Raw genomic sequence first — 23,059 nt, forward strand, 5'->3', positions numbered from 1 at the left:
CAGACTCAAGGACAATCCAAAAAAGACTAAGGAATTTGGGGCTAAAATCTATCTGACTTGGAGGAGAAGGGATAGAAGGGATCCAGAGGAAAGAAGGGACAAAATAAAAAGAACCAGAATGGTTCTGGGAGGACAAAGGCAGAGTGAACTTGTCATACTCTATTTAGGGGAGCTGGATGTTATGGATGAGCATGGTTTTCAATGATGAGAACCCTTGAGATCTAATACAGCTAACAAATATTCTTCCTTCAGCTCACCAGGGTGGGTATACCCGACTTTCTCCCCCAAGTTACCACCATTACTAATTTCTTGTGTTTCTTCCAAAATTATTTCCGTGCATTTAGAAGCACATCAAAATATATGTATACATTACGTACTTTTTAAAAAAAATGGTAACACTGTACACCATCCTTTTTCCCTCCCTCCTTTTTATTTAGGGACTTTATTCCCCACGGGTAATTATGCGGAAAGGCGGTCTCCGCTCCCCGGACACTAGTTTCGGGATAACTTCCACCCGGCACCGGCGGGTGGGGGCTTGAAAAGGCCACGAAAGGAACGCTGCAGCTCGGTCCCAGCGCTCAGGGCGCACCGAGGTGGCCCCCGGCTGCAGCTCAAGGTGCCCCCCAGGCGAGCCAGGAGTGGGCCGGGCTGGGCCGGGAGGGAGCGCCGCGGGTCCCGCAGGAGAAGCGCGGCCGGGAGCCAGGCCCCAGGGGCGGGCGGCGCTCGCACTCACCACGCGCTTCTGAGGCTTGATGAGGGGCCTGCTGAGCCCGTTCATCTTGCTGTAGAGGCCGCAGGCGTTGCACAGGTAGTGGCCGGTGCCGTCTCGCCGCCACAGCGGCGTCTGGATGGAGCCGCAGTTCACGCACTCGCGACTTTCGGGCAGGTCCTCCAGCAGGTCTGCGGGGAGAGCGGGGACACGAGGCCGAGTGAGACCGAGGGAGGACACGCCAGCCCGCCCGCCCAGCCCCGCAGCGTCCCCCGAAGACGCACAAACCCCAGTCCCAGGGCTGCGCCGCGCTGCCCGACGCCCCCGCCCAAGCCCTTCCCGGCGGACCTTCCTGCTCAGCCGCCAGACAGAAACCCGCAGCCCCTGTGGTCGCTATCGATCTAGCCACGATAGATTTCTCAAGTTCTTCTGCACCCTAAAAACACCCACAAAGTCGGAGCAGTGTTGGAAACTGAGGCTGAAAAACATTAGTTTCCGTCTTCGAGGTCCTGAGTTGAGATGGCTGTGAGGAGGCCGGTTTGGGTCCCCTGACCCCTCCTTTCCGGCTGTTCCCAAGCTTTTCACAAACTAAAATCCATCATAATTACAGTATGCCACTTGCCAAACCCAAGCAAGACACACCATATCAACACCGATTATTGACCCGGGCTCCAACCCATAAATATCCCGGGACACCGGGAGGCTAGGCTGCCGTATTTATTTTTTATCTCAAATAATTTTAAAAAGTACTTTCTGTATCTGACACACTTCTTTTTGCCCCAATAAAACTCACAAGGGAAACTAGAAATACTGTTCTTGGGCACTGATGTCAATTAATTAGAAAAGTAATCAGTTTTCCTCAGGGAAATAAAAGACATTAACATCAATAAGCACGAAGATAAAATGGCTTATTTTCACACCACAAGGACCAAACACTAAAATAATCTGATTTCAAAGTAAGTCTAATTGATTCTATCATGCAAAAACTCTACAGACCGTTGATACTTTGACTCAGAAAATTACAAGACAGTGCTAATCTGTCTGCATAAAAATGTCTCACATTTTCCTACAATACAATTTCCATTTATGCAATCTCAATTATGTTTGTCACTTTGCTATTTGATTAGTTTTTAGAGTTCACAACTAACCTAATGGTGCTAATAAAAAAAATCTTAAGTGTCAATGGTATAACATTACTTCCCCTTAAATTAAAAATATTCTCTTAAATGATAGGCACTTATTACTTTATTTAGCATTTTTAATACACAAATTTCAATTTAAGTCTTTATATTTTAGGGATCATAAATGTCCCAATGCTTTAAGGGTTATTTCTGAATCAATTTTTAAAATGAATAAACATTGCACTTTTTGAGTTTTATTTGAAGACTCGGTGTGCTAATGAGCCTTTTCTATCCCATCTCATTCCCTAGTAGTTAACAGCTTGTATCTACCATCAACAGTTGTAAAGATGTTTAAATGTGATTTTGTCATGAAAACTCTAATTTCATTAATACTATTTGCCCTAGACAACAAATCTCCTTCCTCCTCAAGAAATAAGTTTAAAAGAAAACTACCACCCTACATAACCTGAGTTCAAAGTTGTCATGGGGATACTGCAACTTACAACACATCACAAAGATTTATTCTTCTCTGCCCTAAAAGCCACTATTGACTACGGTAATCAGTAAAATACTCAGGACTTCAAGGACACTGAAGTTAAACAAGGTATTTGTCTTTGTTGTTGACTTTAAAATGTTACCTATCAGAGCCCCTTCTCCACAGAGTAGTGGGGCATTCCCTGGAGAACCAAGCCCTACTACGCCTGGCCTCCTTCCCTTTGGCTCGGAACAATAAGACTCCCAGGAAAAGAAAGTGTGAACACTCCAGGTAAATCTCTTCAGTCATCTGAAAACCTAAAGACAAAACTAAGTCCACTTTGGATAAGTGAAATTTACAATTAGCTTATTTTTAGTCAAATAAAATGCATGGCCCCATTCCCTCCCTATACCTCTTCCTACCACTCGCCCAGCAAGCTATGATCCTAAAATAAGAAAAATCCTGTTTTTAATAAAAGTTATACAAAATCTGTGCTGAAAGCTCATTCACCAGTTTCCCCTGCCCATCATCTTTCTCCTAACAGAGTGGGGGGAACGAATAGACTCAGGAGGGAAGGGCATAGCCAGTGACTGTATCCCAGGACCCAGACAATGAACACAGTTCAGCAAAAGCTTAGGAGAGGACTGGACCCCAGGACCCAGACAATGAACACAGTTCAGCAAAAGCTTAGGAGAGGACTGGACCCCAGGACCCAGACAATGAACACAGTTCAGCAAAAGCTTAGGAGAGGACTGGACCCCAGGACCCAGACAATGAACACAGTTCAGCAAAAGCTTAGGAGAGGACTGGACCCCAGGACTGAGGGCTGTGAGGACCTCCTTCACCCCCATTCCCACCAAAACCACGGAGAGGTATACAGAACGCATTCCCAAAGGCCTCCACAGTGCATGTTGAAAAAGCTCAGTGTTCAGGTTTAGCCCTGCAGTTTGATCAAACAAAATGTGCCTCCAAAAAAGGTTTTTAAAAAAGAAAATCAAAGTGGCTAAGTGGGGACACTAGGTAGGAAATCTGGGAGGAGGGGAGCTGGAGTGGAGGTCTCTAGCATGAGAACACCTGTGAGGACAAGCAAAGTTAGGGTCACTCACCTCCCCCATGCCTTCTTCAAATAAAAGACTTCTTCCCAAACCATCCCCATTTTGATTTAACATAGTCTGGATCTACAGATTCTTCTCACTTTGCAGTGACCCACTCAGAAAATGAACAGGTTAGTGAAAGGATAAATTAAAATAAAAATAAATTTATATCTTCTCTGCAATTACACCCTACTACTCTTAAAGAGTTTTCCATAGAGAACCAGTTATTTTAAACATCTGAAGGCTCCAATAATGTATTTTGGACCATTTCTGTCTCATATTTCTCACATATAAGGAATACGGAGCTCAAGTTAAGTTGTGTTAAGCAGTCAGAGCAGCAAGGTCTGGCTCCAACTGCAGCTGCCCCTATCCTATCCAACTCGAATACCTTTCTGACTCCCTGCAGGATTCCTGACTGTGAAAGCATCACACACTAACCACCACCCCTCCCAATCTTTGAAGATTCCTCATTCCTCCATCTCTGCTCCTGGGAGCCAGACACAGGTTCCTATGCAACAGGAAGGGTGACAGTGCTCTGTTCTCAAGTGGCAACAGGACACCACCCCCATGCTTCACACTGACAGTAAAGAAGGTCTCTGGGGGCAGCTTGGCAGGGGAAGAAAGATGGGATTTTGTGACCAAACTCTTAGAAGCAGTAGAGTAAGAGAGGAAGGGCTCACCACCAAAAGCCTCTTGCCACATCCCAATGTTACTAAGACAGTGGGTTTTCTGAATACAGGGTTCGCAATGCTTCACTTTATCCTAACCAATAAGGTCCCCTAAAACACTTGTTGTCTGTCCCAGGAAAAGCCCAGATCCGGGGTGCAGGAGCACCAGCTAGGAGAACTTAGATCAATGTGCCTCCTTCCTCTTTGCAATTTTGCCACAGTTTCTCCTCAAAAACAGGGGGTGGGGGGAACCTTTTTCCAGGAATCTGTCAGGTTACCAAACACATTAAAAGAGACTGATGAAAGCACCAAGGAGCCAGAACGCTGCAGCAGAGAAAAGAAGCCAAAGCGCCTTTGTCCAGGCAGACAACAATTCACACCCTCCTTTAGTTGAGTAGAATAAGACACTTTTCAAGCTCAGATACGTCCAGGTATTTTGACAATTCTGTTTTCAAAGTTCTATCTAAATCGCCTCAGACACTAGAATGATAGTAGGAATGGAACCAGAAACCTAAAAATTGGTGGGCTGAACTCTGGAGGAAGGATAGGTGTGGGACCCTGGGAACCCCGAGTGCCAGCCTAGCAGGGGAGGGCGGAGGCAGCAAGCCCCAGGCCAGCCTCACCCTGCCACCCCCAACAGCCCAGCTTCCCTCTCCAGCCAATGTCTCCAGTAAGGGTCTGTCCCTCTTTCTCACCAGAGAGGCAGGAGACTGAGCAGTGCAGTGCTCCTTCCCTCTCTGGCTGAAGGCAAGGGAGGATCCAGCTAGGTCCTTGGGTCTTTTCCCACTGTGAAACCCTTTTAACTACTCTCGAGGAAAACACACACAATTTTTCACCTTTGAGGAGTTAAGTTGGTGAAATGGCTTCTGTATCTGAGTAGCGGGTAAATCAAGTGCCCAGCATTCCCCTAAACTAACTAACCCCTGCTTTTCCACTCAAGCAAACTGGGGTCTGCCACCCCAGCTCACTCGAGGTCAGGCCTCCTTTTTCCTCCTGATTACATTTTCTGATTGCCCTGCTTATCCACCATCCAACAAGTCCCTCGAAATTCTCCAAGACACTGAGGTGTGTGTGTACGTGTGATACATACATACATACATACATGCATACATACATGAGCTAGGTCTCATCTGTACAAACAGAAGCACTACATCAAAGCCACCAGACTCTGCCACAAGTTTGCAAATCCTGCCCGGGGTCAGCGTGACCACTGGTCACCCAGACAGGAAAGCCCTAAAAACTAGGCCCAAGCAGCCGCTCCCCAAGCCTCTTGTCCCACCCTAACGCTGCGGCATCACCCTTACCTGCGCTGGGGCCCCGCGGCACCGGCAGCGGCGCTCCGGCCCGGCTCTGCAAGCTGTGCAGCACCGGGGTCTCAAAGGGTCCGGCGGGCCAGGCGGGCGTCAGTGGCGCACCCACGTAGGGTGAGTAGGGGCTGGGGTGGTGGTGGTGATGGTGGTGATACGTCCCGTTCAGGGGCCGCGCGGCTGACAGCGAGCTGTACTGGTGCTCGCGGCCGCCCATGGCCGCCAGGCTGCCGCCCCGGCTCCGCTCACGCCGCCCGCGCCTCCGCCCCCGGCCGCGGCGTAGCCCCCGGGCTCCCGCGCTGCGCCGTTGGCCATCGGCGGGCTGGGCGAGTAGGGAAAGCGCGCCGAGACGTGCGCCGCGGCCGAGCCGGCGCTGCCAGGCCCGCGGCCCCGCCGCCCGCCGCGCCGCCTCCGCTGCCATACGGGGGCTGTCGGCCGAGGCCTGCGGCCAGCCCGGGTGCGCGCCCGCTGCGCCCGCGTGGTTGGCGGGTCCGCTGCCCGCTCCCTGCAGGTACGGCAGGCCGGGCAGCATGGAGCCCACGCGGGTGGTGGGCACATAGACCGGGGAGCTGGCCGCGGCCGCGGCTGCTGCCGCGGCGGCCGCCGAGTGCACGAAGCCGCCGGGCGCGCCGTCGTAGGCGGCCGGCCCCTGGCTGGAGAGCGCGGCGAGGGTCTGGTACATCTCCTCCGGCTGCTCGGGGGCGAAGGGGCTCAGCTTGGCGCCGCGGCTGGACCACAGCAGTTTGCTGGCGGTCGCGGCCTGGTCGAGGTCAGTGAAGAGCAGCAGGTCCTCCCAACTCGACAGGGCGCTGCCAGGGCCCGCGACCCCGGGCGCCGAAGGTCCGTGGGGGGGCCCGAAGGGATGCGAGGCGTAGGGGCCGAGCAGCAGCGAGCGGGTCGGGGGCCCCGCTGCTGCCGCCTCCGTGTCGAGCTGCGGCGTCCTGCAGTTGCTGGCGCCGCCGGGGCCGCGCTCCCCACCCCGGGAGCAGCAGGAGGAGGGAGAGGAGGAGATGGGGGATGGCGGCGTGGAAGGCTCCCGCGCTGGAAAGGCTCGGGAGTCGCCGGCGTCCACAGCCGTCGCCCCAAAGCGCTTCGGCAGGCACCAGCCGCCGTCAGTCAAGGCCATCCACGACCGCGCGCCGCTCCAAGATGACTTCTAGCTCCTGCGGTAGGGTGAGGGCGGGGGTGGGGTGGGGGTGGGGGGGGACAGGGACAGAAGGACAAACAAAAAGGTGTTACCAAAGCACAGGCTGCACGACGTCGCACTTGCACGCTCTTTGCTAGCTAATAAGACTCCTCCGAGGTCCCGGGTTTTGGCGCGGGCGCGGGGGCCGGGGAACCGGAGCGGAATGGAGTCTACACGGCGACCGGAGGGTCCGCCAAAGACCGCGAGCCCCGCCGTCTCTCGCCCTCCCCGCCCACCCCCTGCGCAGCATCCCTGCTCCGCGCGCGCTGGACCCCAGGGGCGACGGCGAGGCTGGCCGAGGTTTTCCTTCCGCCCCAAAGTGACTCCCCTCCCCGGCAGATGACACACAAAAGAACTTTTTAAGTTAACAGGGCGCGTCAGCGCTGCCTCATCCCACCTCCCCGCGGGTGCCTTTCGCCCGCAGTGCCTCGGCGTGAGGGTGGCCCCGAGGAAAATCAGAAGCGCAAGGAAGCCAACCTGTCCCCGAAAACGAAACCGCCAAGTTCTTCCATACGCGCCTCCCAGGGCTTCCCGGGCTGCGCCGACCAGACGGAACGCGAGCCCCACAGAGAAACGCAACGCAGCCCGGGAAGGTGGGGCGCCAGGGCGGCGAGCGCAGTCTCCGACCTTACGGCCTGAGGCAGCGCGGGGCGCCCAGGGGTGGGACCCTCACGCCCACCCGGGCCCCGGCGCCGAGGCACACCTTGGACGCGGCTCGCGTCTGCGGCCACCAGCGCGTGCCCTCGCGCCGGCCCCGCCACCGGCCCACCCCGCGGTCAGCCGCAGCGCGGAGAGGCCAGATCGTTCCGGAATCGGACGTAGCGGGGTGGAGCGGAGCGCAGAGAAAAGGAGGGGTAAAGACAACGGGGGCGGGGGGAGACGGCCCGGGAGCCAAGGCCACCCCAAAAGGGGGAGAGGGAAGAAATGACAGGGAGACTCGGAGGGGGTGGGGAAGGGGGGGAAACGCAGCCGGGCTGGCCTCCCCCAGGTTGCCTTTCCAAATCGCCTGGGCTCGCTCGCAGGAGATAACCACACTAAAATGAATGCCCACACACAGACCCAGGCTAGATAGCAAGAAATAAGTCTCTCTGCCCGCCTGACTGCCGGCTCCCGCCCCTTTGCGCCGAGATAACTCGGAGATAAGGCTGAGCGCAGATAAGCGCTTCGGGGAGAGCAAAAGATACCAGAAGTTGGTTCGCGGTGCCCCGGGAACCTGGCTGCTGCCACAGCCCGCCGAAGGGGAGAAGGGAGACACCTCGGGACCGACCGCGGCCCTCAGAGGGCCGGAGAGACGAGGCCGAGGGGCCTGCGGGTTTGGGGGGGGGGCTGGAGGAGAGAAAGGGGGGGCACGAGCAAGGCAGGAAACAGCCGAACCTCGGGTGGGCGCAGCGCATGGAGAACCGCGGCGGCGGCGGGTGCTCCCGAGCGCGGAGAGGCCGAAGGCGCCGGCGGGCGAGCGCGAGTCCGGGGTCTGCGCGGCGCTGCTGGTGAATAAAAAGGAGAGAGGAGGCGCCTCTTACTGCTCCGCCGGAAAACTGCAGCCTGCGCTCCTGATTGGACTCACCGAGCCCTAAACAAACAGCGCTCGCCGAAGGGTGCCAGGCTGTGGGTCGGAACTACGCTCCGCGAGCAGCTGGGCGCTGGAGGTGAAGAGGCGGGAGGGGAGGGAGCGAGGGGAGGGGAGAGAGAGGGTGGGGAGGGATCGGCGGGCGGGTGGGGGAGGGGAGCGCGCCGCGGGGCAGACAATGCGCGCCCGGCAGCCCGAGGGTGTGGGCTGAGCGCGAGCGCCGTCCCGGGAGCTGGGGGGGGGAGAGTCCATCCTCGGGGCGCCGGGCCCAGGGACGCCGGGGGAGGGGCGGAGGTGGCGGAACGCCTGACCTGGCCGGCGACCCACACCCATCCGCGGAGGAGCGCCTTCCTCCGCCCCCAGTTACACGCGCATTCAGGGGGGCGGGGGTGGAAGGAGGCGCGGGTCGAGCTGGCCGCGCGCAGCCCCGCGTAGCCACCGCCGCGGCAGGGACGCCCCGACTCCCGGGTCAGCGCGCCCCCGCAATAAGGGGGGGAAGTGCTTTGCTCTGCTGGCCTGCTCCGCGCCTCCCTCCACGTTAAAGGAGCTTTCTGCTCCGCAGATGTGTGTAACCGACCTTAAACTTTCCCGACCTCTTCTCGAGACCCAGGAGCTCAGGTCGTGGTGGCCGTCGGGAGTCGAGGCGCCCTTGGTGGGGCAGAGAAGGGACGCCGATGCCCAGCTCCTCGCTCTCGCTTCTCTCTCTCTCTCTCTCTCTCTCTCTCTCTCTCTCTCTCTCTGCCCTGCGTTTTAGAAATATACTAAATTCCTGGGAATTTGGGGGAATTCACATGGCACTCCCCAGCTAACCTTTGAGAGCTTTTAATTCGGGGTGGTGGCGCACCTAAAGATGAATCCTGAGGTGCGCAGTATGGGAAAAATGCTTCCACTCCCGTTGCGCCCAAAGACGCACTCCGAGCTTTCGTGTCCCGTTTGCTCTGAGCTTTCCCTGAAGAATTTCAGGTAAGTCTCAGATTAGTCGTTTGGAAAAGGGGGTGGGGGACACCTTCCCTCAACCCAGGGCGACCTCAACCCACCTCTCTCTCTCTCTCTCTCCCTCTCTCTCTCTCTCTCTCTCTCTCTGTCACACACACACCCCTACGTCGATCCCTCCAAACAGTTATCACAACTGTGTACAAACTGATACGGTCCTTAGCCAGCAAAAGGGCTGGAAATGAACGTCGCGGGGTTATCAGCGCGGATCTGTCAGCAGCGAGCTGAGCGCCCGCAAGTTCGTCCGCGGCAGAGCGGGGATGTCTGCCTCGCTCCCTTTCGCTCACAAAAAGGATTTCTTCCGACAGACCTGACCCCAGAAGGCTGCGGAGAGAGAATTTTAACTAGGGCAGGAGGAGTTGTTTTATGGGAATGGATTTTTACACTTTTTCCAGGTAAATCGAAGTAAATGATTTTCTAAAGGTCAGTCTCCCTGAAAGCGGCTGGATTCTGTTTTTGTGTTTTTCCAGTTGTGAAAGGGAGGGAAGCCTAGGTAGCGCTGAACCGGGGTAGGCAGGGGCAGGGTAAAGCTTGGTTTCCAGAGATTTCAGACCTCGTCGCTAAATGTTTCCTCTCTCTATAAAGTGAGTTGTGAACCTGTATATCGTAGGTTCACAGACACACAGAAGAGAACAGGGTCTGGCGACGCGGGGGAGGAGGGCGTGGAATCAAGGAAGCTGGTGATAATTCTTTTTTTTTTTTTCATTCTTCGTTGTAAATTGCTGCTAAACGCTTCTGAATTTTAAATTGCTACTGAGATGGTCCATAAACCGTTCTCATCCAATTTAGTCACTTTTATTACATTCCTCTTTGCCTCCCACAATCACTGCAATGGTCTCAATTTTAGTGTAGCTGCTTTTCGGAAAGACTGAGGTAGAAAACTCTGGATCTGCGGCTGGCCACTGGGGCAGGATCCAGGGGCTTTAAAATTTAACCCGAGTTCGATCGAACACGACTACCAGAAGAGACAGTCTGGTGTCCACCGCACACTTAACTCTAACCTAGGCTTAGAGTGCTTTTGTTTTGGTTTTTACTTGTGTTCCTACCAAATTATTAAGTAGACTAAGTTTTTCAGAAGCTCATTTGTAAGCAGTTACACAATGTTGTGGACATTTGATTTCCTTAGAGCCCCACTGTTTTGAAATGTTCCTCTGGTTTGCTCTTAAAAGCAATGTTTTTAATTTCATATTTCAGTAACATGATTTCTAATGAAGACTAGTTAACAAATCCTTTGGCTAAGTTAGAGCCCAGGCTGGGAATGGCCTCCAGGGTTGATACCCCCCTGGAGACCCAGCCCCTACCCCCTGCGCAAACCTGATTCCTGTTGTGTACGTTTCTTTATTTTTGCAAGTACCCGGGTGTCCGTGTGAATTTCCCAGGACAATAGCTAACCCCCAGGGTCCTGCCTTTCCTGTAGCAACCCAGCAGCGTTAAGAGGGTGTTCTGGCCCGGCAATGCTGGAACATAGTGGAACTGCTGACGCGGAGGGCTCTACAACTTAAGGGTTCTAAGAACTGAGAATGGACTCAGCGTTTTACTTTCCAGATTCCCAGTCTCCTTTTCACATTGCCTAAAAGAGAGTGGGAAATAATTGTTTGCTTATTTGCGGGGTCACAAATTGTTTTTAGACTGGTTTTTCAACCAAAGGAAGAAATGTTTTTGTCAGTTAACTTGAAAACAGAACAAAACTGTTTAACGCATAGAGTTGGTTTAGACAGAAAGCCAGGTTGCTTGACCCTTCCAGACTGCAGTTTCCCCAGGCAGCTGATTCAGCCCTGGGGGCAACACCCCGGGAAGCGACACATTTTCAAAGTCACCCCCAGGGCCTGTAGGCCGGGTTCTCAGAGCTTCCTCTGAGGGCCCCAGCAGGTTCCGGGAAACAGGCAGAATGGGAGTGCGGAGGGAAGCCGTGTACCCCAAACTAGGGAGGGTCCCAAGTGCAGGAGAAGATCCCCTTAGAGGTCCCCACGAAGACAGGCAGCCTCTGAGAAATTGCTCTTTTTCTTCGTGGTTTCTTTCTATTCTGTTTTCCTTTCCCTTCCGCAGCCTCTTCTTTGAGGCTTGCTAATCGGAAACGAAATCTTTTCTCTCCGGACTATTTAGAGCCCAAGAACGGTCCCTCCAGAGCGAGCCGTCCCTCCCCAAGCAGCCCTTCTCACTCTCAGAGGGGCTGGCTCCAGGGCGCGGCCTGTCCCAGGGCTGATTTATTCGGGCCGCGCACACCACCATTAGCGATTCGAATCCAGCCAGAACACCGCAGCCCATTGGGCAGGGGGCGGGGGCTTCGCTGCCAAACAGGAACGCGTGTCTGGGCACCCAGCGTGCGCTTTGGCCCCAGCGGCGAGACCCCAGCGAGGACCCGCGTCCCCACACGCCTTGACCCCCACAAACGTAATTCCACTGTATTTTCATTTCGCAAAGCTCCTGGCTTCTTTGCGGCGTTTCAGAAAGAATACAATTTCCGACTTACAGCACAGTTTTAACTTGAGCTATTAAAAAAAAAAAAAAAAGAAAGAAAGAAAGAACCAAATTGATGGGGCCTTCTCGCTTATGCCACATTTCCTCCTGTCCCCGGGAACTCCTTCGCCAAAGACACGGGGTCACCTCGCAGTCCCCCGTTTTCAGCTGCAGAGAGCCCGGCACGGAGCGGAACGGGGGATTTTAAATCCTAAGAAATGTCAGGTGGCCGCGGCGGAAGCGCGAACGCCGCGCAGCCCAGGGTTCGCCCCAACCCCCTGCCCCGGCTCCCCGCCCTGCCCTCCCGCCGCCGGCCCCTGCCGGTGAGAGCCACGCGGGGCCGCGCCAGGGCCCGGGCAGGCGGCTCCGAGCCCCGCAGCCCCCGGCCGACCCCCGCGCCGCCGGCGGCCGCCAGCGTGGCGCGGAGGTGGGCTCGCTGCGGCGGCGCACGAAAGGTCACCGCGGTGCCATGGCTCTCCGCGCCCTGTTTACGCGACTTAATGCACTTCTGCGCCGCGGGTAAGTCAGGGCCGCTCCGAGGGGCGGCCGGGGGAGGGTCGCTGTAAAAGGCCCACGCTGGGCGCCTTCCAGCCTCCCCTCATCCATTAACCTTTTTACTTTCTTCTCCCTCTCCCTTTTTTAAAGCTCGTTATCTGGGCCACCCAATAACCGACGAAAGATTTCCCCTCTGTGTCTCCCAAGGCCGCTTTAAACCAAATAAATTTAGCTATTAAGGCCCAAGATGTCTGACAAAAGATCGAAAGGTGTCTTCCCGTGATCGCTTCAAGAAGCGGAGGACAAGCTTGTGGCTCTCGGATCCCGATAAAGACATTCCACTCCGGCGCCGGCCGCCCTCCCCACGGCCTGGTAGCGCCCGACACCCTGAGGTCTCCACGTCAGCCGCCCAGATGTCGGGACCTGTGTCTGCTGCACCCGGAATGTGGCGGTCCCACAGGTTGCCGGACCTAAGGGTGCCAGACCCTGGGGTCTGAGCAGCTGTGGAGCTCGAGACCCGGGCTGGGGTCCCAAGACAGAGCCCCACCCCTGCACTTGGCAGAAAAACCCAACCGAGTTCAGTGAGGTCTGAATTGCTAGCCCATTTTGATTATTCTGTGATGCTGATAAGACAAAAGTAACACCCTACCTTGCCGCCCCGCTCACTCACTGCCGTTCTGCTGAGGGGCAGTGTTACCCACGTCCCTGGTGGCGGTAAGCAGACCTTCTTTTGAACCCGGGTCAGAGCGCCATGGGAGGAACCGGGCAGTTGGGTTAGTCTGAGGCTAAAGGGGAGGGTGTGGACTCGCAGACTAACAGTGTGCAGGTGGGAGGCGGAGGTCCAATCGTTCAGTCATCCGCAGGTTGGGTTTGGTTATGAAGTGTGGTATTTATTATCATTATTAATTACTGCTGGCATCAATACATAAGGCCGAGGGTTGCCAGCTGGGTGGAGGCTCTGCCCCTGGGGTGATCCCTTCCCTTTCAGCAAAGGGGAAGCAGGGAATATCCAGTTTCCAGATCCAGGAAAGTGGGCTTGAGAGATCAGATACCATGATTTCGTGTTTCCCCCATGAGTCCTTTTTCCCCTCCCCTCCACCCCATCCCCCCTCCCACCCCCACCTTTAGTAGGTAGAGCATCCCCCAGACTTTAGACCTTCAACAAGCCTTTCTACTACTTTGAAATATGGTAGGAAGCTGGGGGAGGCTGATGAGACTCCTTGGCTTCTCTGCAGTGCGGCTTCTGCCTTTCCCATCTGTTCTCTGATGGCTGTTAGAAACAGGATTCTGAATTCCAAAAGGCGGTGTTTCTCCAGTTTCTGTCTGTCACATTATGCTGGTTCCCTTTTTTTTTTTATGGCCCCCCTCCAAATAGGTGAATGCCCAAGTCATCCACCATATCTAATTCTTCCCCCCTCACCCAGCCCCTGGGAATGGAAAAAATCAGTGTGAGTCTGAATTTCTAGAAGAGAGAAAGGGAACTTTGCTGCTCCCTCCCAAGAAGATGAAAAGATGAAGTGTCCAACCCTCCAGACAGGCAGAACCCAGGCTTACCCTGGATTTTGCAGGTATTATTAGTTGTGCAGGCAATGCAATTTTAGGGTCAGGGTCCAGATGCTACTGCTCCAGAGCTGCCTCAGCTAAGAGACCTTTCTGACTGCTCCCCCCACGTCAGGGCAATGTTGGGGGTGGGGGTTGTTGCTAAGGGGAAGCAGAAAAAGGAGGTGGCAGAATTTTGGAGATTTGCTAAGGAACACTCTTCTTTGACTCGTGGGGGAAGTGCCCAAGAAATTGAAAATTTCTGCATTTGTCACCCAGAAATATGACCTCTCCATTCAGCTATGTTGCAAATATGCAGAGAATTAGGACCAAAGGGTTGTCTACCTATGTGCAGTCTCCACTCTCCTGCACTTGCCCAACATTACTGAGTATGCACTGCACAAAGAAGAACTAGAAGAGTTAGCTCCCAGCTCTGAAGTGTTTACAGTCTAGAAGGTTTGCACTTCTGTCCAGCCGGTTAGGCAAAGCACCACCAACAACTTCTAAGATACAGGGAGATGTCAGATCCTTCCCCCCTCCCCCTTTCTCTAGAAAAGTATCCAGGCTCAGGTTGTCGTCTAGTCTTCAAAGTCAGTTTGTATATAGGAGTCAGTCTAGCTCACACACTAAATTTCTAGGAGCTTGGACTTGAGGCCAGCCTGTCGGGCTTGAATTCTTATCCCACTGCTTACTAGCTATGTGACCATAACCAGTTGCCTAGCCTCTGTGTGTCTGTTTCTTCATTTGTAAAATGGGAATGATAAAAGTACCATCCTTACAGGATTGTTGAAAGGATTAAGGGATTTCTTTTTCTTTTAAAGATTTATTTATTTATGCATACAAGAACTGGGGTACAGGCTAGAGGTGTGGGGGGTGAGAGGATTCACCAGAGACAGAGTGGGGAGCAGAACAGGCAGACTGACTGAAATACACTGCTGAGGGGAGCAATGGGTGAGTCAGGAGAGGTCTGCTGCACCATGTGGGTAGCTCCCTGGCTGGCTGGAAATCGAACCCGTGTTGCAGTGGCTGCAGATAGCTTCATAGGTTGCATCTTAACCCCTTGCACTACCAGGGAGGCCCTAAGAGATTTCTTCTATGTAAAGTGATAATAGTATCTGGAACATAATAACCAATATGTAAGTGTGAACTGTTATTACCATTATCTATATAATTGTAAGTAGACTCACATCAAATTTCAATTTCTTATTTAATTCAGTTGTCTCTCAGAGCTAAACTGATTTCTGGGAAAGAACTTCTTTGAACACTTACTCAACTTTGAGACCCATCATTCACTAGAGGGCTCAGGCTTTTTCCACATACCAGCAGTGAGCACTTTATTTATTGCATTATGGTAGGAAAGGGGAGGAGGCTACTTTACTTTCTTTTGGTTCCTTTGAAAAGGAAACGCTCCTCGTTGTTCCACTCGCAAATGCCAGCAGTAGACTCCAACGTCTTCTCTAGGACAAAGACGTTGGATTTTGAAGCTCATCTTCTGCTCAAAGCAAAGAATCCTAGTCCTCAGCAGAACCCCTCCCTGGAAAGCAGAGAGGAGTGAATTCACAGATGTGCAACTTTGAGAACTGGCGTTAGATATAAGGAGGGGAAAAAAAAGAACTAATTGAGTTGACTTGGTCCTCTGACTATACTTTTCTTATGCTTTTAATCTTCCAATTTGATATTGCTATATATATGCAGGAGACCTTTTACATTAATCACATTTTATTTAAGACTAAGAAAATAAAGACCTCTGAGAAGCTATGGAGCATGTCATTGGTAGAGGAAAATCTAGGCCATTCCAGACATTTTCAACTGATTTTCTTTCTGGTTTTGTCTTATAGCACCCCATCTTCTAAAACAAGATCTAAATGTCAATAGTGAAATCTTTAAGAAATCCGTGAGCCATAACAAAGAATACTGTTCTCTAGAGAAAATGACAGGGAAAGAGATTTGTTTTTCAGAAGGCGAAGTCTGCAGGGAACATGAAAGTCTTTCCCTCCCTGCAGGTTTGCAGTGGGGTTTGTGCCCAGAGCCTGTTTTTCTCTTGCCTCTGACAGTCCTGATCTTCTCTATGTTTGATTTACTGAGTGCTGTCGTTTCTCTGTTCTTTACTTTCACAATCACACATTCAAACCTGATAAAGTTCAAGACCCCGAATACTTGCAGCTTCCCCAGATTTACAGTCCTCCTGCCCCCCACCCCGGCCAGTGGTCAGAGTCTGATTGAATCCTCATGGACAAAAGCTGTGGGGGACCAGCAGAGCACTAGTGGGTCCGAGATGACTGGGATCCATGTGGAACATTAGCCCCTATGTCAGCCCTGTTAGCTCAAACAAACCTTCCCCTAGAAAGTGATTATCACAACTTCTCATTTTCGTTCTGTCTTCAGTCTATAAGCTGTCTATTGGCAGCTATAGGAACTGTAACTTACAAAATTTAAAGTTGGTGAGAACTGAATGCCAAATTAGTCAACTTGCGTGAGTGCCTGATTTTCCTGGATCTACTAAAACAGCCTTGTGATCTAGGGAAGCCACTTAACCCCTCAGTGCCTCTGCCGTTCCATTCATAAAATAGTAGAAATATTACTTTCTACAAACATTAATCACAAACTAATGACTTGGGTCCTCCTCCCTGCATGTAACTCTGTCAGGGTCCCGGAAGACCGTTATCATATGTCTGATCTGGCTTTTTGAATTCTGTCAGGTTAAATACTAACCTACAAGTTAATCTAAATACTACACCAGTGGGCTAAACAAAAGGAATGATTCATCTCCAAAGACTGAAGAGTTAATTTAGGCTCATGTTTGCAAATCACTGAATTGTCCTTGCATGGAAGATACTATCAAAAAAATCTTTGCCTTTAAATATAAGACAAGTCAACTAAATCACAGAACACGGATGAATAGCAATCAGCAAAGATGAAAACCCTTACTTCCAATATGGTTACTATGTAGGGACTTTGTATTTACCAAATAAGTAATTATTTTACGTGATTTCATTTTTTATTTGTCTGCATAAGGTAAACATTTTAAGTAGCAGAGGTTTACATATCTCTTTTTAAAAAATAATTGTTCCAGTTCATGAATTTAAAAAGTTGTGATTTTTTTTTTGTAGATTCATGAACTAAAATGTTATAATTCTAAGGGGGAAACTGTATTCACCTATTAAAGAGAGAAATAGAATTGCTGCCTACCTTTTTTAAAAAACTATCCTGTCAGGCGATATCCATTACAGTGTATTATGATGTCGCTTTTTCCTGACCATAATAATATTCACCTCTACAGAACTGAATAAAAATAGAAACTTGACTTAATGGATATCAAATAACTTTTTTTGGCTACTCCTGAACCAGATTACTGCTCTGTTTAGAATACCACAAATTAAAGGCATGCAATTATCCAACAAAAACAATGTGAATATTATACCATTTTAAAAGATTGAACCACTTAGCAGATGCCCGCAGATACTAACCAAAACCACAGTGTGGATCCACAAATAAAGCTGACAACCTTTGCATTTCAAAGGTATCTTTCTCTAGAGAGCTAAGTGTTCTCTGGGTAGAAGTGAAGAAGTCTTTGTGAATAGGTAAGATCCTACCCAGTGATGGAACTGATGCATCAGCAACAAATCTGTCTATAACCTCAGCAGGTGGCTAAATTTAGTAAGTGTATATTTGAGATTAACAACCTGGAGGTTCAGGTTCAAATGCCAGCTCTACAGCCTGTTCGCTGGCTGTGTGTCCTACACGATTGTTAATATCCTTCTATTCTCATCTGTTAAAAAGGGGGAGAGGAGCTGGTAGATAGTAACTACCTCAAAGAATTGTTATGAAGACTAGGTGACTTAATGTTTATAACCTGTTTAAAGAGTGCCTGGCTCAAATGCAGACTACTTGAACTGTTTGATAAATAATAACACAAATTTCTATTACAGGCTGCTTCTTCAGGCAAAGGAGATGAGGAAAGTGGAGGTACCAAGGGCTTAAAAAAGTAAAGAAGATGATCAAAGGCATAAAGAAGAGATAGAATGTCATGCATTCCTTATTGGGGATTATTTAAGTCATAAACACCCTTTCTGTTACAGCACATTCCAATATTCTGTTTTCACAATGACAAATGTGCCAATAGTTTTTGTTGTTGTTGTTAAAGATTTATTTGTTTAGGCACACAAGAGCTGGGGTACAGGCCAGAGGTGTGGGGGGTAAGAGGAGTCACCAGAGACAGAGTGGGGAGCAGAACAGGCAGATTGACTGAAATACACTGCTGAGGGGAGCAGCGGGTTATACAGGAGAGGTCTGCAGTGCCATGTGGGTAGCTCCCTGGCTGAGGATGAATTCATGATGCAGTGGTTATGGATAGCTTCATAGTGCTGAGACTTAACCCCTTGCACCACCAGGGAGGCCCTCTACATGATATTTTTAAATGCAACTTTTTCTTCTACATCCTCCTAAATAGAATCTTCAAACGGAAAGTTTGAATATCAGCTTTAAGGAGGAGTTTACATTAAATAGAGTTGATTATCAAATGATAGTATAAATCAATTTCTTATCCCAAAATCCTAATACAAAACTAATCCCAATTGTAGCCCGTGGCACTTTCTAATCCCAGGCATTGTAGGCTTGGACCTACAAAGGAGTTGCTCTGAGACTGTTAATGCAGTGGGAATCATTCCTTTACTTGCAAGACTTTTTCTCAGTTTTTATAGACTTTATATTTTACTACACTCTACTACCACCAACTTCGGAGCACCCCCTCTCCACATTTTTTCTCCTAATTCAGCCACAGTAAAATATTATATTATCCACAAGGGACTATGGTGATTGTTCATGGGTGAATTGGTGGTGGGAAGTTTACAGGAAGTACACCTGAGAGGAGAAAGCATACAAGCATACATTATACCAAATGAACAATAATGTAAAATATATGTATTAAAATGAAATTACAAATATGATAAAATACATTGAAGTAAAAAATGTAATTTTGCTGATGATTAAAAGAACTAACTATTCTTGGCAAATAAGATGAAATATTACATTGTCTATATTAGTCAATAATTTATTAAGCCAATTAGAGCAATTCAAAAGAAGAATTAAAGGCCAGTAGTACAAATCAGCGAGAATTTTTTAAACGTCAGTGGCATCCCCAGCACCATGAATAAGAAGCGTGGGTGTCACTTCCATTTTCACGGCTGAGTGCACACATCTCTGGTTGTCATCCTAATTTTAAGGAACAGATTTCCGTCTCAAGAGACTAACCATTAGGTGTAACATAAAGAAACAGATTTATGACTGCACCTATTAAAAATATAATAGGATAAGAGCATACCAAAAAAAGGGGAAAGAGTACGAGAAAAATAAATGTCACTTCTGAGGGATTCATTTAAATTAAGTTCCTTTCTTTTTTGCTGAACTCAAGAATACTATCATTTATGTTTTCCATTGTGTTGTTTGGGATAATCCAGGCTTCTCTTCATTCAGGGGAAGTGCCTAATATGCGAACTGGTGACCTAGCTGAAGAAAACAGCCATCATCCACACCAAGAGTCTTCCCACCCCAAATACACAGGAGCAGGACAAAACATGCTACGGAAATTAATTAACATGCTTTCCCACAACACTATAAAAGGTGGAGCACCTTACATGATTACCATAGGTAAAGTTCCAACCCTAAAAAACCTTTTTTAGAAAGCTGTCACTATGAATAGCCTACCTATTAAGATGCACCCCATATAGATCCATAGCACAGACCCAGACTGACATCAGCTTAATTTACTTCTTTCCACAACACATAGTGTAAATGCCTGTAACCTATTTTCTTTCATTTTCTTCACTTCTTTTGTACTTATAGGAGCTGTGAACTGAAGATAAGGAAGAAACCAAAAATTATTGTCTCTCACTTCCTTCCCCCTTGCACCAACTCAGGGGCTTACCTTCAGTGATGCCTCTTCAAGGCATCATCTGGGACATAATGCTTAGTAAATTCAGGGGAGAGAAGCTGCCTCCAGTTGAATTTCTGCTGTCAGAGCAACTCCCAGGCCACAGCAAAGGTGTCTTCTGGACACTTCTTTGTAGAGGGCCATACAATGAGCCACAACAGAACAGAGAATAGGAATGATATGGAAGATTCCAATGCGCACCCTCTAACACTCCAGAAGAATGAGATCTATTGACTTCTTTTGAATCAACATATATGGGAAGATCCAAGTAATTGTGTAAGATAAGTCAAACTGCCTCTGGTCCCTGTTCTCATACCCTGTGCTAGGTGACCACCAGGAGCTCTCAGGAGCTAACTCCCTCCCTTTTTCCCTGCCCACAATCCATCCCCTTTTCCCCCCAATAGCTAACAACCAGGTTGATCTAAGCCAGTGTGCTACTGAGAGTTAATGGGATGATGACCAGCCCATCAGGGTGATACATTGTTGTTTCAGTGGAGATTTTGTATAGTACAGTTTCTTAAAGGAGTGATTGGTGGAATTTCAGTCTCTTGGTAATCTAGTGAGCAAGATTAGGAGACAGAGTCTCTAAGTAATATTTAACTCCTACCAGGTAGGCGATCACCTACCACACTTTCAGGCAAGGTAGGTTTTGCTTAACCATGACTTGAAATATGAATATTTTTATTTCAGGCTGCTCTCTGTGTTTAGTTGGTCACTTGTTTTTTAATCTCTAACTTAAGTGCTGAACCAATAGTATTATAAACCATTGCATTTTTGTGTTGAAAACATCAAGATGCCAAACACCTCTACTCTAAGAAAAAAAAAAATCCCTGTTTTCACTCATCCGGGGTGGAGAAGGAGGAAATAACTATTTGCTTTTGCTTAGAAATATGAGCCTGTTAAGATCTCAGGTTTCCATAAAACTGACAAATCAAAAAGTGAGTTTGCTATAGGAAATAAGGTATTCTGTGTATAAATATTTAGAGGCAAGATGAGAGAGCTATTCTAGAATTTTAAAAATGGTTATAATAATGATGGTAAGTCATCAACTGCTATGAAAACAAACAAGATACAGCTTGCTGGACAAGAAATGAACAATCTTCAAATGCCATCCATATTATTCAAGAAGACTGTGCGATTATAGGGATTCTCTTTTACTCACTTTAAATGAACCAGTAACAAAGAATCATAGAACGTTAAAGCTAAAAGATTCCTTAAACTTCATCTAATATTACACCTTATGAGAAACCTGAGACCCAGAGGATCTCTCATCACTTATTTTAAAGGTGTCTGTTTGAAACTTAGAGCAGATTTTCTCATAGAAAAATGTGATAACTGTGAAAATACTTCTCTTCTCCCTCCCATTATAAACTATTATATACTTGAATAGTTCTGTTTCCTAGTATTGCTGTCTGCAAGTGTATCGTGTAACGCACATTCTAAGTTAGTATGTGCAACTGACTACCATTTATAATATTGCATCAGAAGGAAGACACAGCCTCTAACGATGAGCCATGCATTGCTTACATATAAGATACCTCTACTCATCTGTAAAATAAATATTTTTGGTTCCAAGATACAGAAACTCTTCTTTAATACCAAAAACATTCTTGTGTTCTTGTAACAGAAGTTCAGAGTGGGCAAACTTCAGTCATGTTAACCCAGGAGCTCCTGCTCTGTTTCTTTGTCACTCCCTTGCATGTGCCTCTCCTGTTTGTTGGCATATCTTTAGGTTCCTTGTCTCCGGTAACAAAAAGACTGCAATGGTTCCTATACTTCCCAGCACCCAGAAACATCAGGACCCTAGATATATGACTCATTCTTGGTCCACTGATAAACTTGCTTTGGTATCATTGACTTGGAAGAAACAATGGTGGTCCACTTGCCTAGGTCTCTCTCAATCAATCATACAGTAAGAATTGCAGGGTTAACCATGAGGTTATTTTTTTAAAAATGTACAAAGAATTGGAAAATCAATCCTGTCTTCCCAGCTACCCTCATGTTAGTAAAAGTACATTTTCACAATTCTCCTTAAAATCTCCTCTTTTTGATTAATGGTGCTTACAATGTTCATTCATGAGCCATCAAACTGTAAAATGTAATAAATGGGTTTGTGATTGGAAAATAAGCTGGAATTGGATTCATGACAATCAATGAAACAAGGGTCAATTACTCAGGCTTCTCAACAAAATTGTCCCACATAAAGATTGATTTCTATCTTGTTCTCACTGTATTCCAAAAATCCCTCTTTCTAAAATAGTGGTTTCCCAGTAAATTACTGGCTCAGAGCCCAGGTCTCTCTTCCTGGAGCTTTCCAGAGTTCCAAGTAGCTGCAGTCTTGCTTGACTGAAGGCCTGGAAATTAATTGTTCTGTTAAGGGTTAAGTTTAAAATAATCTATTGTGTTGCAATGGTAATGATACATTTGATGCTCATGATTGCTCATAGTCTTTTTAAATGGTACCTTGAAGACACTGTGCCTGCTAATTCTAGGAACTGAAGGTTACCTGTACTGGGTGTGGAGCCAAGTTTCCTATCTGACACCTGGTCTACCAGTACCTGAGGTGGAAGACACAGCAGCAGAAAAAGGCAAGCAAGAGTAGCATTTTCTTTATAAGGGTAAATAATTTTTTTAAGTTTGGACTTTCATTATTTATGAAAATAAAACTTTTGTTTCAGAATGAAACATATATATATATATATATATAAGTGTATATACATACACTTCAGAGAAGAAATGAATGTTAATTTTTAAGAACTTTCTCCTTTTGACTGAGTCTTCTCCAAAATAGTTTCTCTTTTTAACTAGAATGATTTCTCTTTTATTTATTTTATTTATTTATTTATTTATTTAAAAGATTTATTTATTTATGCATACAAGAAGTGGGCTGTCAGCCAGTAGTGTGGGCAGTGAGAGGATTCACCTGAGACAGAGTGGGGAGCAGAACAGATGGATCTACTGAAATGCACTGCTGAGGGGAGCAGTGGGTGAGACAGGAGAGGTCTGCTGCACCAGGGCCAGGGATCCGACTCATGTTGCAGGGGCTGGCCATAGCTTGATAGCTCTGTCCCTGTGCCACCAGGGAGGCCTGATTTTCTCTTTTTAAAGAGAAAATGTTTTTTAACTTGAAGCCATAAATAAAGTGACAATGATCAGCGTAACAATATTAGTCCTTTTGTCTTTTTTTAATACTTAATTTGGGGTATCATTACTTCTTTGCTTTACCTCAAAAGTTTTTTTGTTTAAAGGTGAATGCCCTCTCCTCAATTTAGGGTGAGGTTTCCAGCCATGTTTTCCAGATTGTTCACTCCCCTGTGATTTACCCTCTCCTTCACAGGGACACAAAGTTAAGTCCAGAGGAAATGGTTAGTTCACTCTCACTACACCGGGACCTGCTTAAAAGGAAAGGAGTTTTGAAATCCTTGTTTCTCAACTGTCAGTATTTAAAATATATGGGGCACAGAAACATTAATTCAAAAGGGCACCTGCACCCCCATATTTATAGCAGCACTATTTACA

The 23,059-nt window shown here is 48.5% G+C and overlaps 1 protein-coding gene and 1 long non-coding RNA gene across 3 annotated transcripts in view; one reads left to right on the top strand and one right to left on the bottom strand.

The window, feature by feature from the left end:
* The window catches only part of GATA6 (GATA binding protein 6), a 32,787-nt gene extending 24,572 nt beyond the window's left edge, over window positions 1-8,215 (bottom strand). Inside the window, 6 exon segments of the mRNA XM_037508745.2 lie at window positions 734-900; window positions 5,372-5,603; window positions 5,606-5,760; window positions 5,763-5,804; window positions 5,807-6,537; window positions 7,935-8,215. Coding sequence (XP_037364642.1) covers window positions 734-900; window positions 5,372-5,603; window positions 5,606-5,760; window positions 5,763-5,804; window positions 5,807-6,500 — 1,290 coding nt within the window. The 5' untranslated portion in view covers window positions 6,501-6,537; window positions 7,935-8,215.
* Window positions 8,216-8,812: 597 nt separating this feature from the next.
* Window positions 8,813-22,166, top strand: LOC119243144 (uncharacterized). 2 transcript variants are annotated; one of them, XR_008551383.1, is made up of 4 exons: window positions 12,011-12,096; window positions 12,223-12,786; window positions 17,541-19,257; window positions 19,453-22,166. It is a non-coding gene; the product is annotated as an uncharacterized LOC119243144 (long non-coding RNA). The 2 variants fall into 2 exon arrangements; XR_005124643.2 differs by lacking the exons at window positions 12,011-12,096; window positions 12,223-12,786 and adding an exon at window positions 8,813-9,515 and having other exon boundaries at window positions 19,084-19,257.
* Window positions 22,167-23,059: the final 893 nt, after the last annotated feature.

This window comes from Talpa occidentalis, unplaced genomic scaffold (genome assembly GCF_014898055.3).
Source record: "Talpa occidentalis isolate TD23 unplaced genomic scaffold, MPIMG_talOcc4v2.1 talOcc4.13, whole genome shotgun sequence".
Taxonomy (NCBI): domain Eukaryota; kingdom Metazoa; phylum Chordata; class Mammalia; order Eulipotyphla; family Talpidae; genus Talpa; species Talpa occidentalis.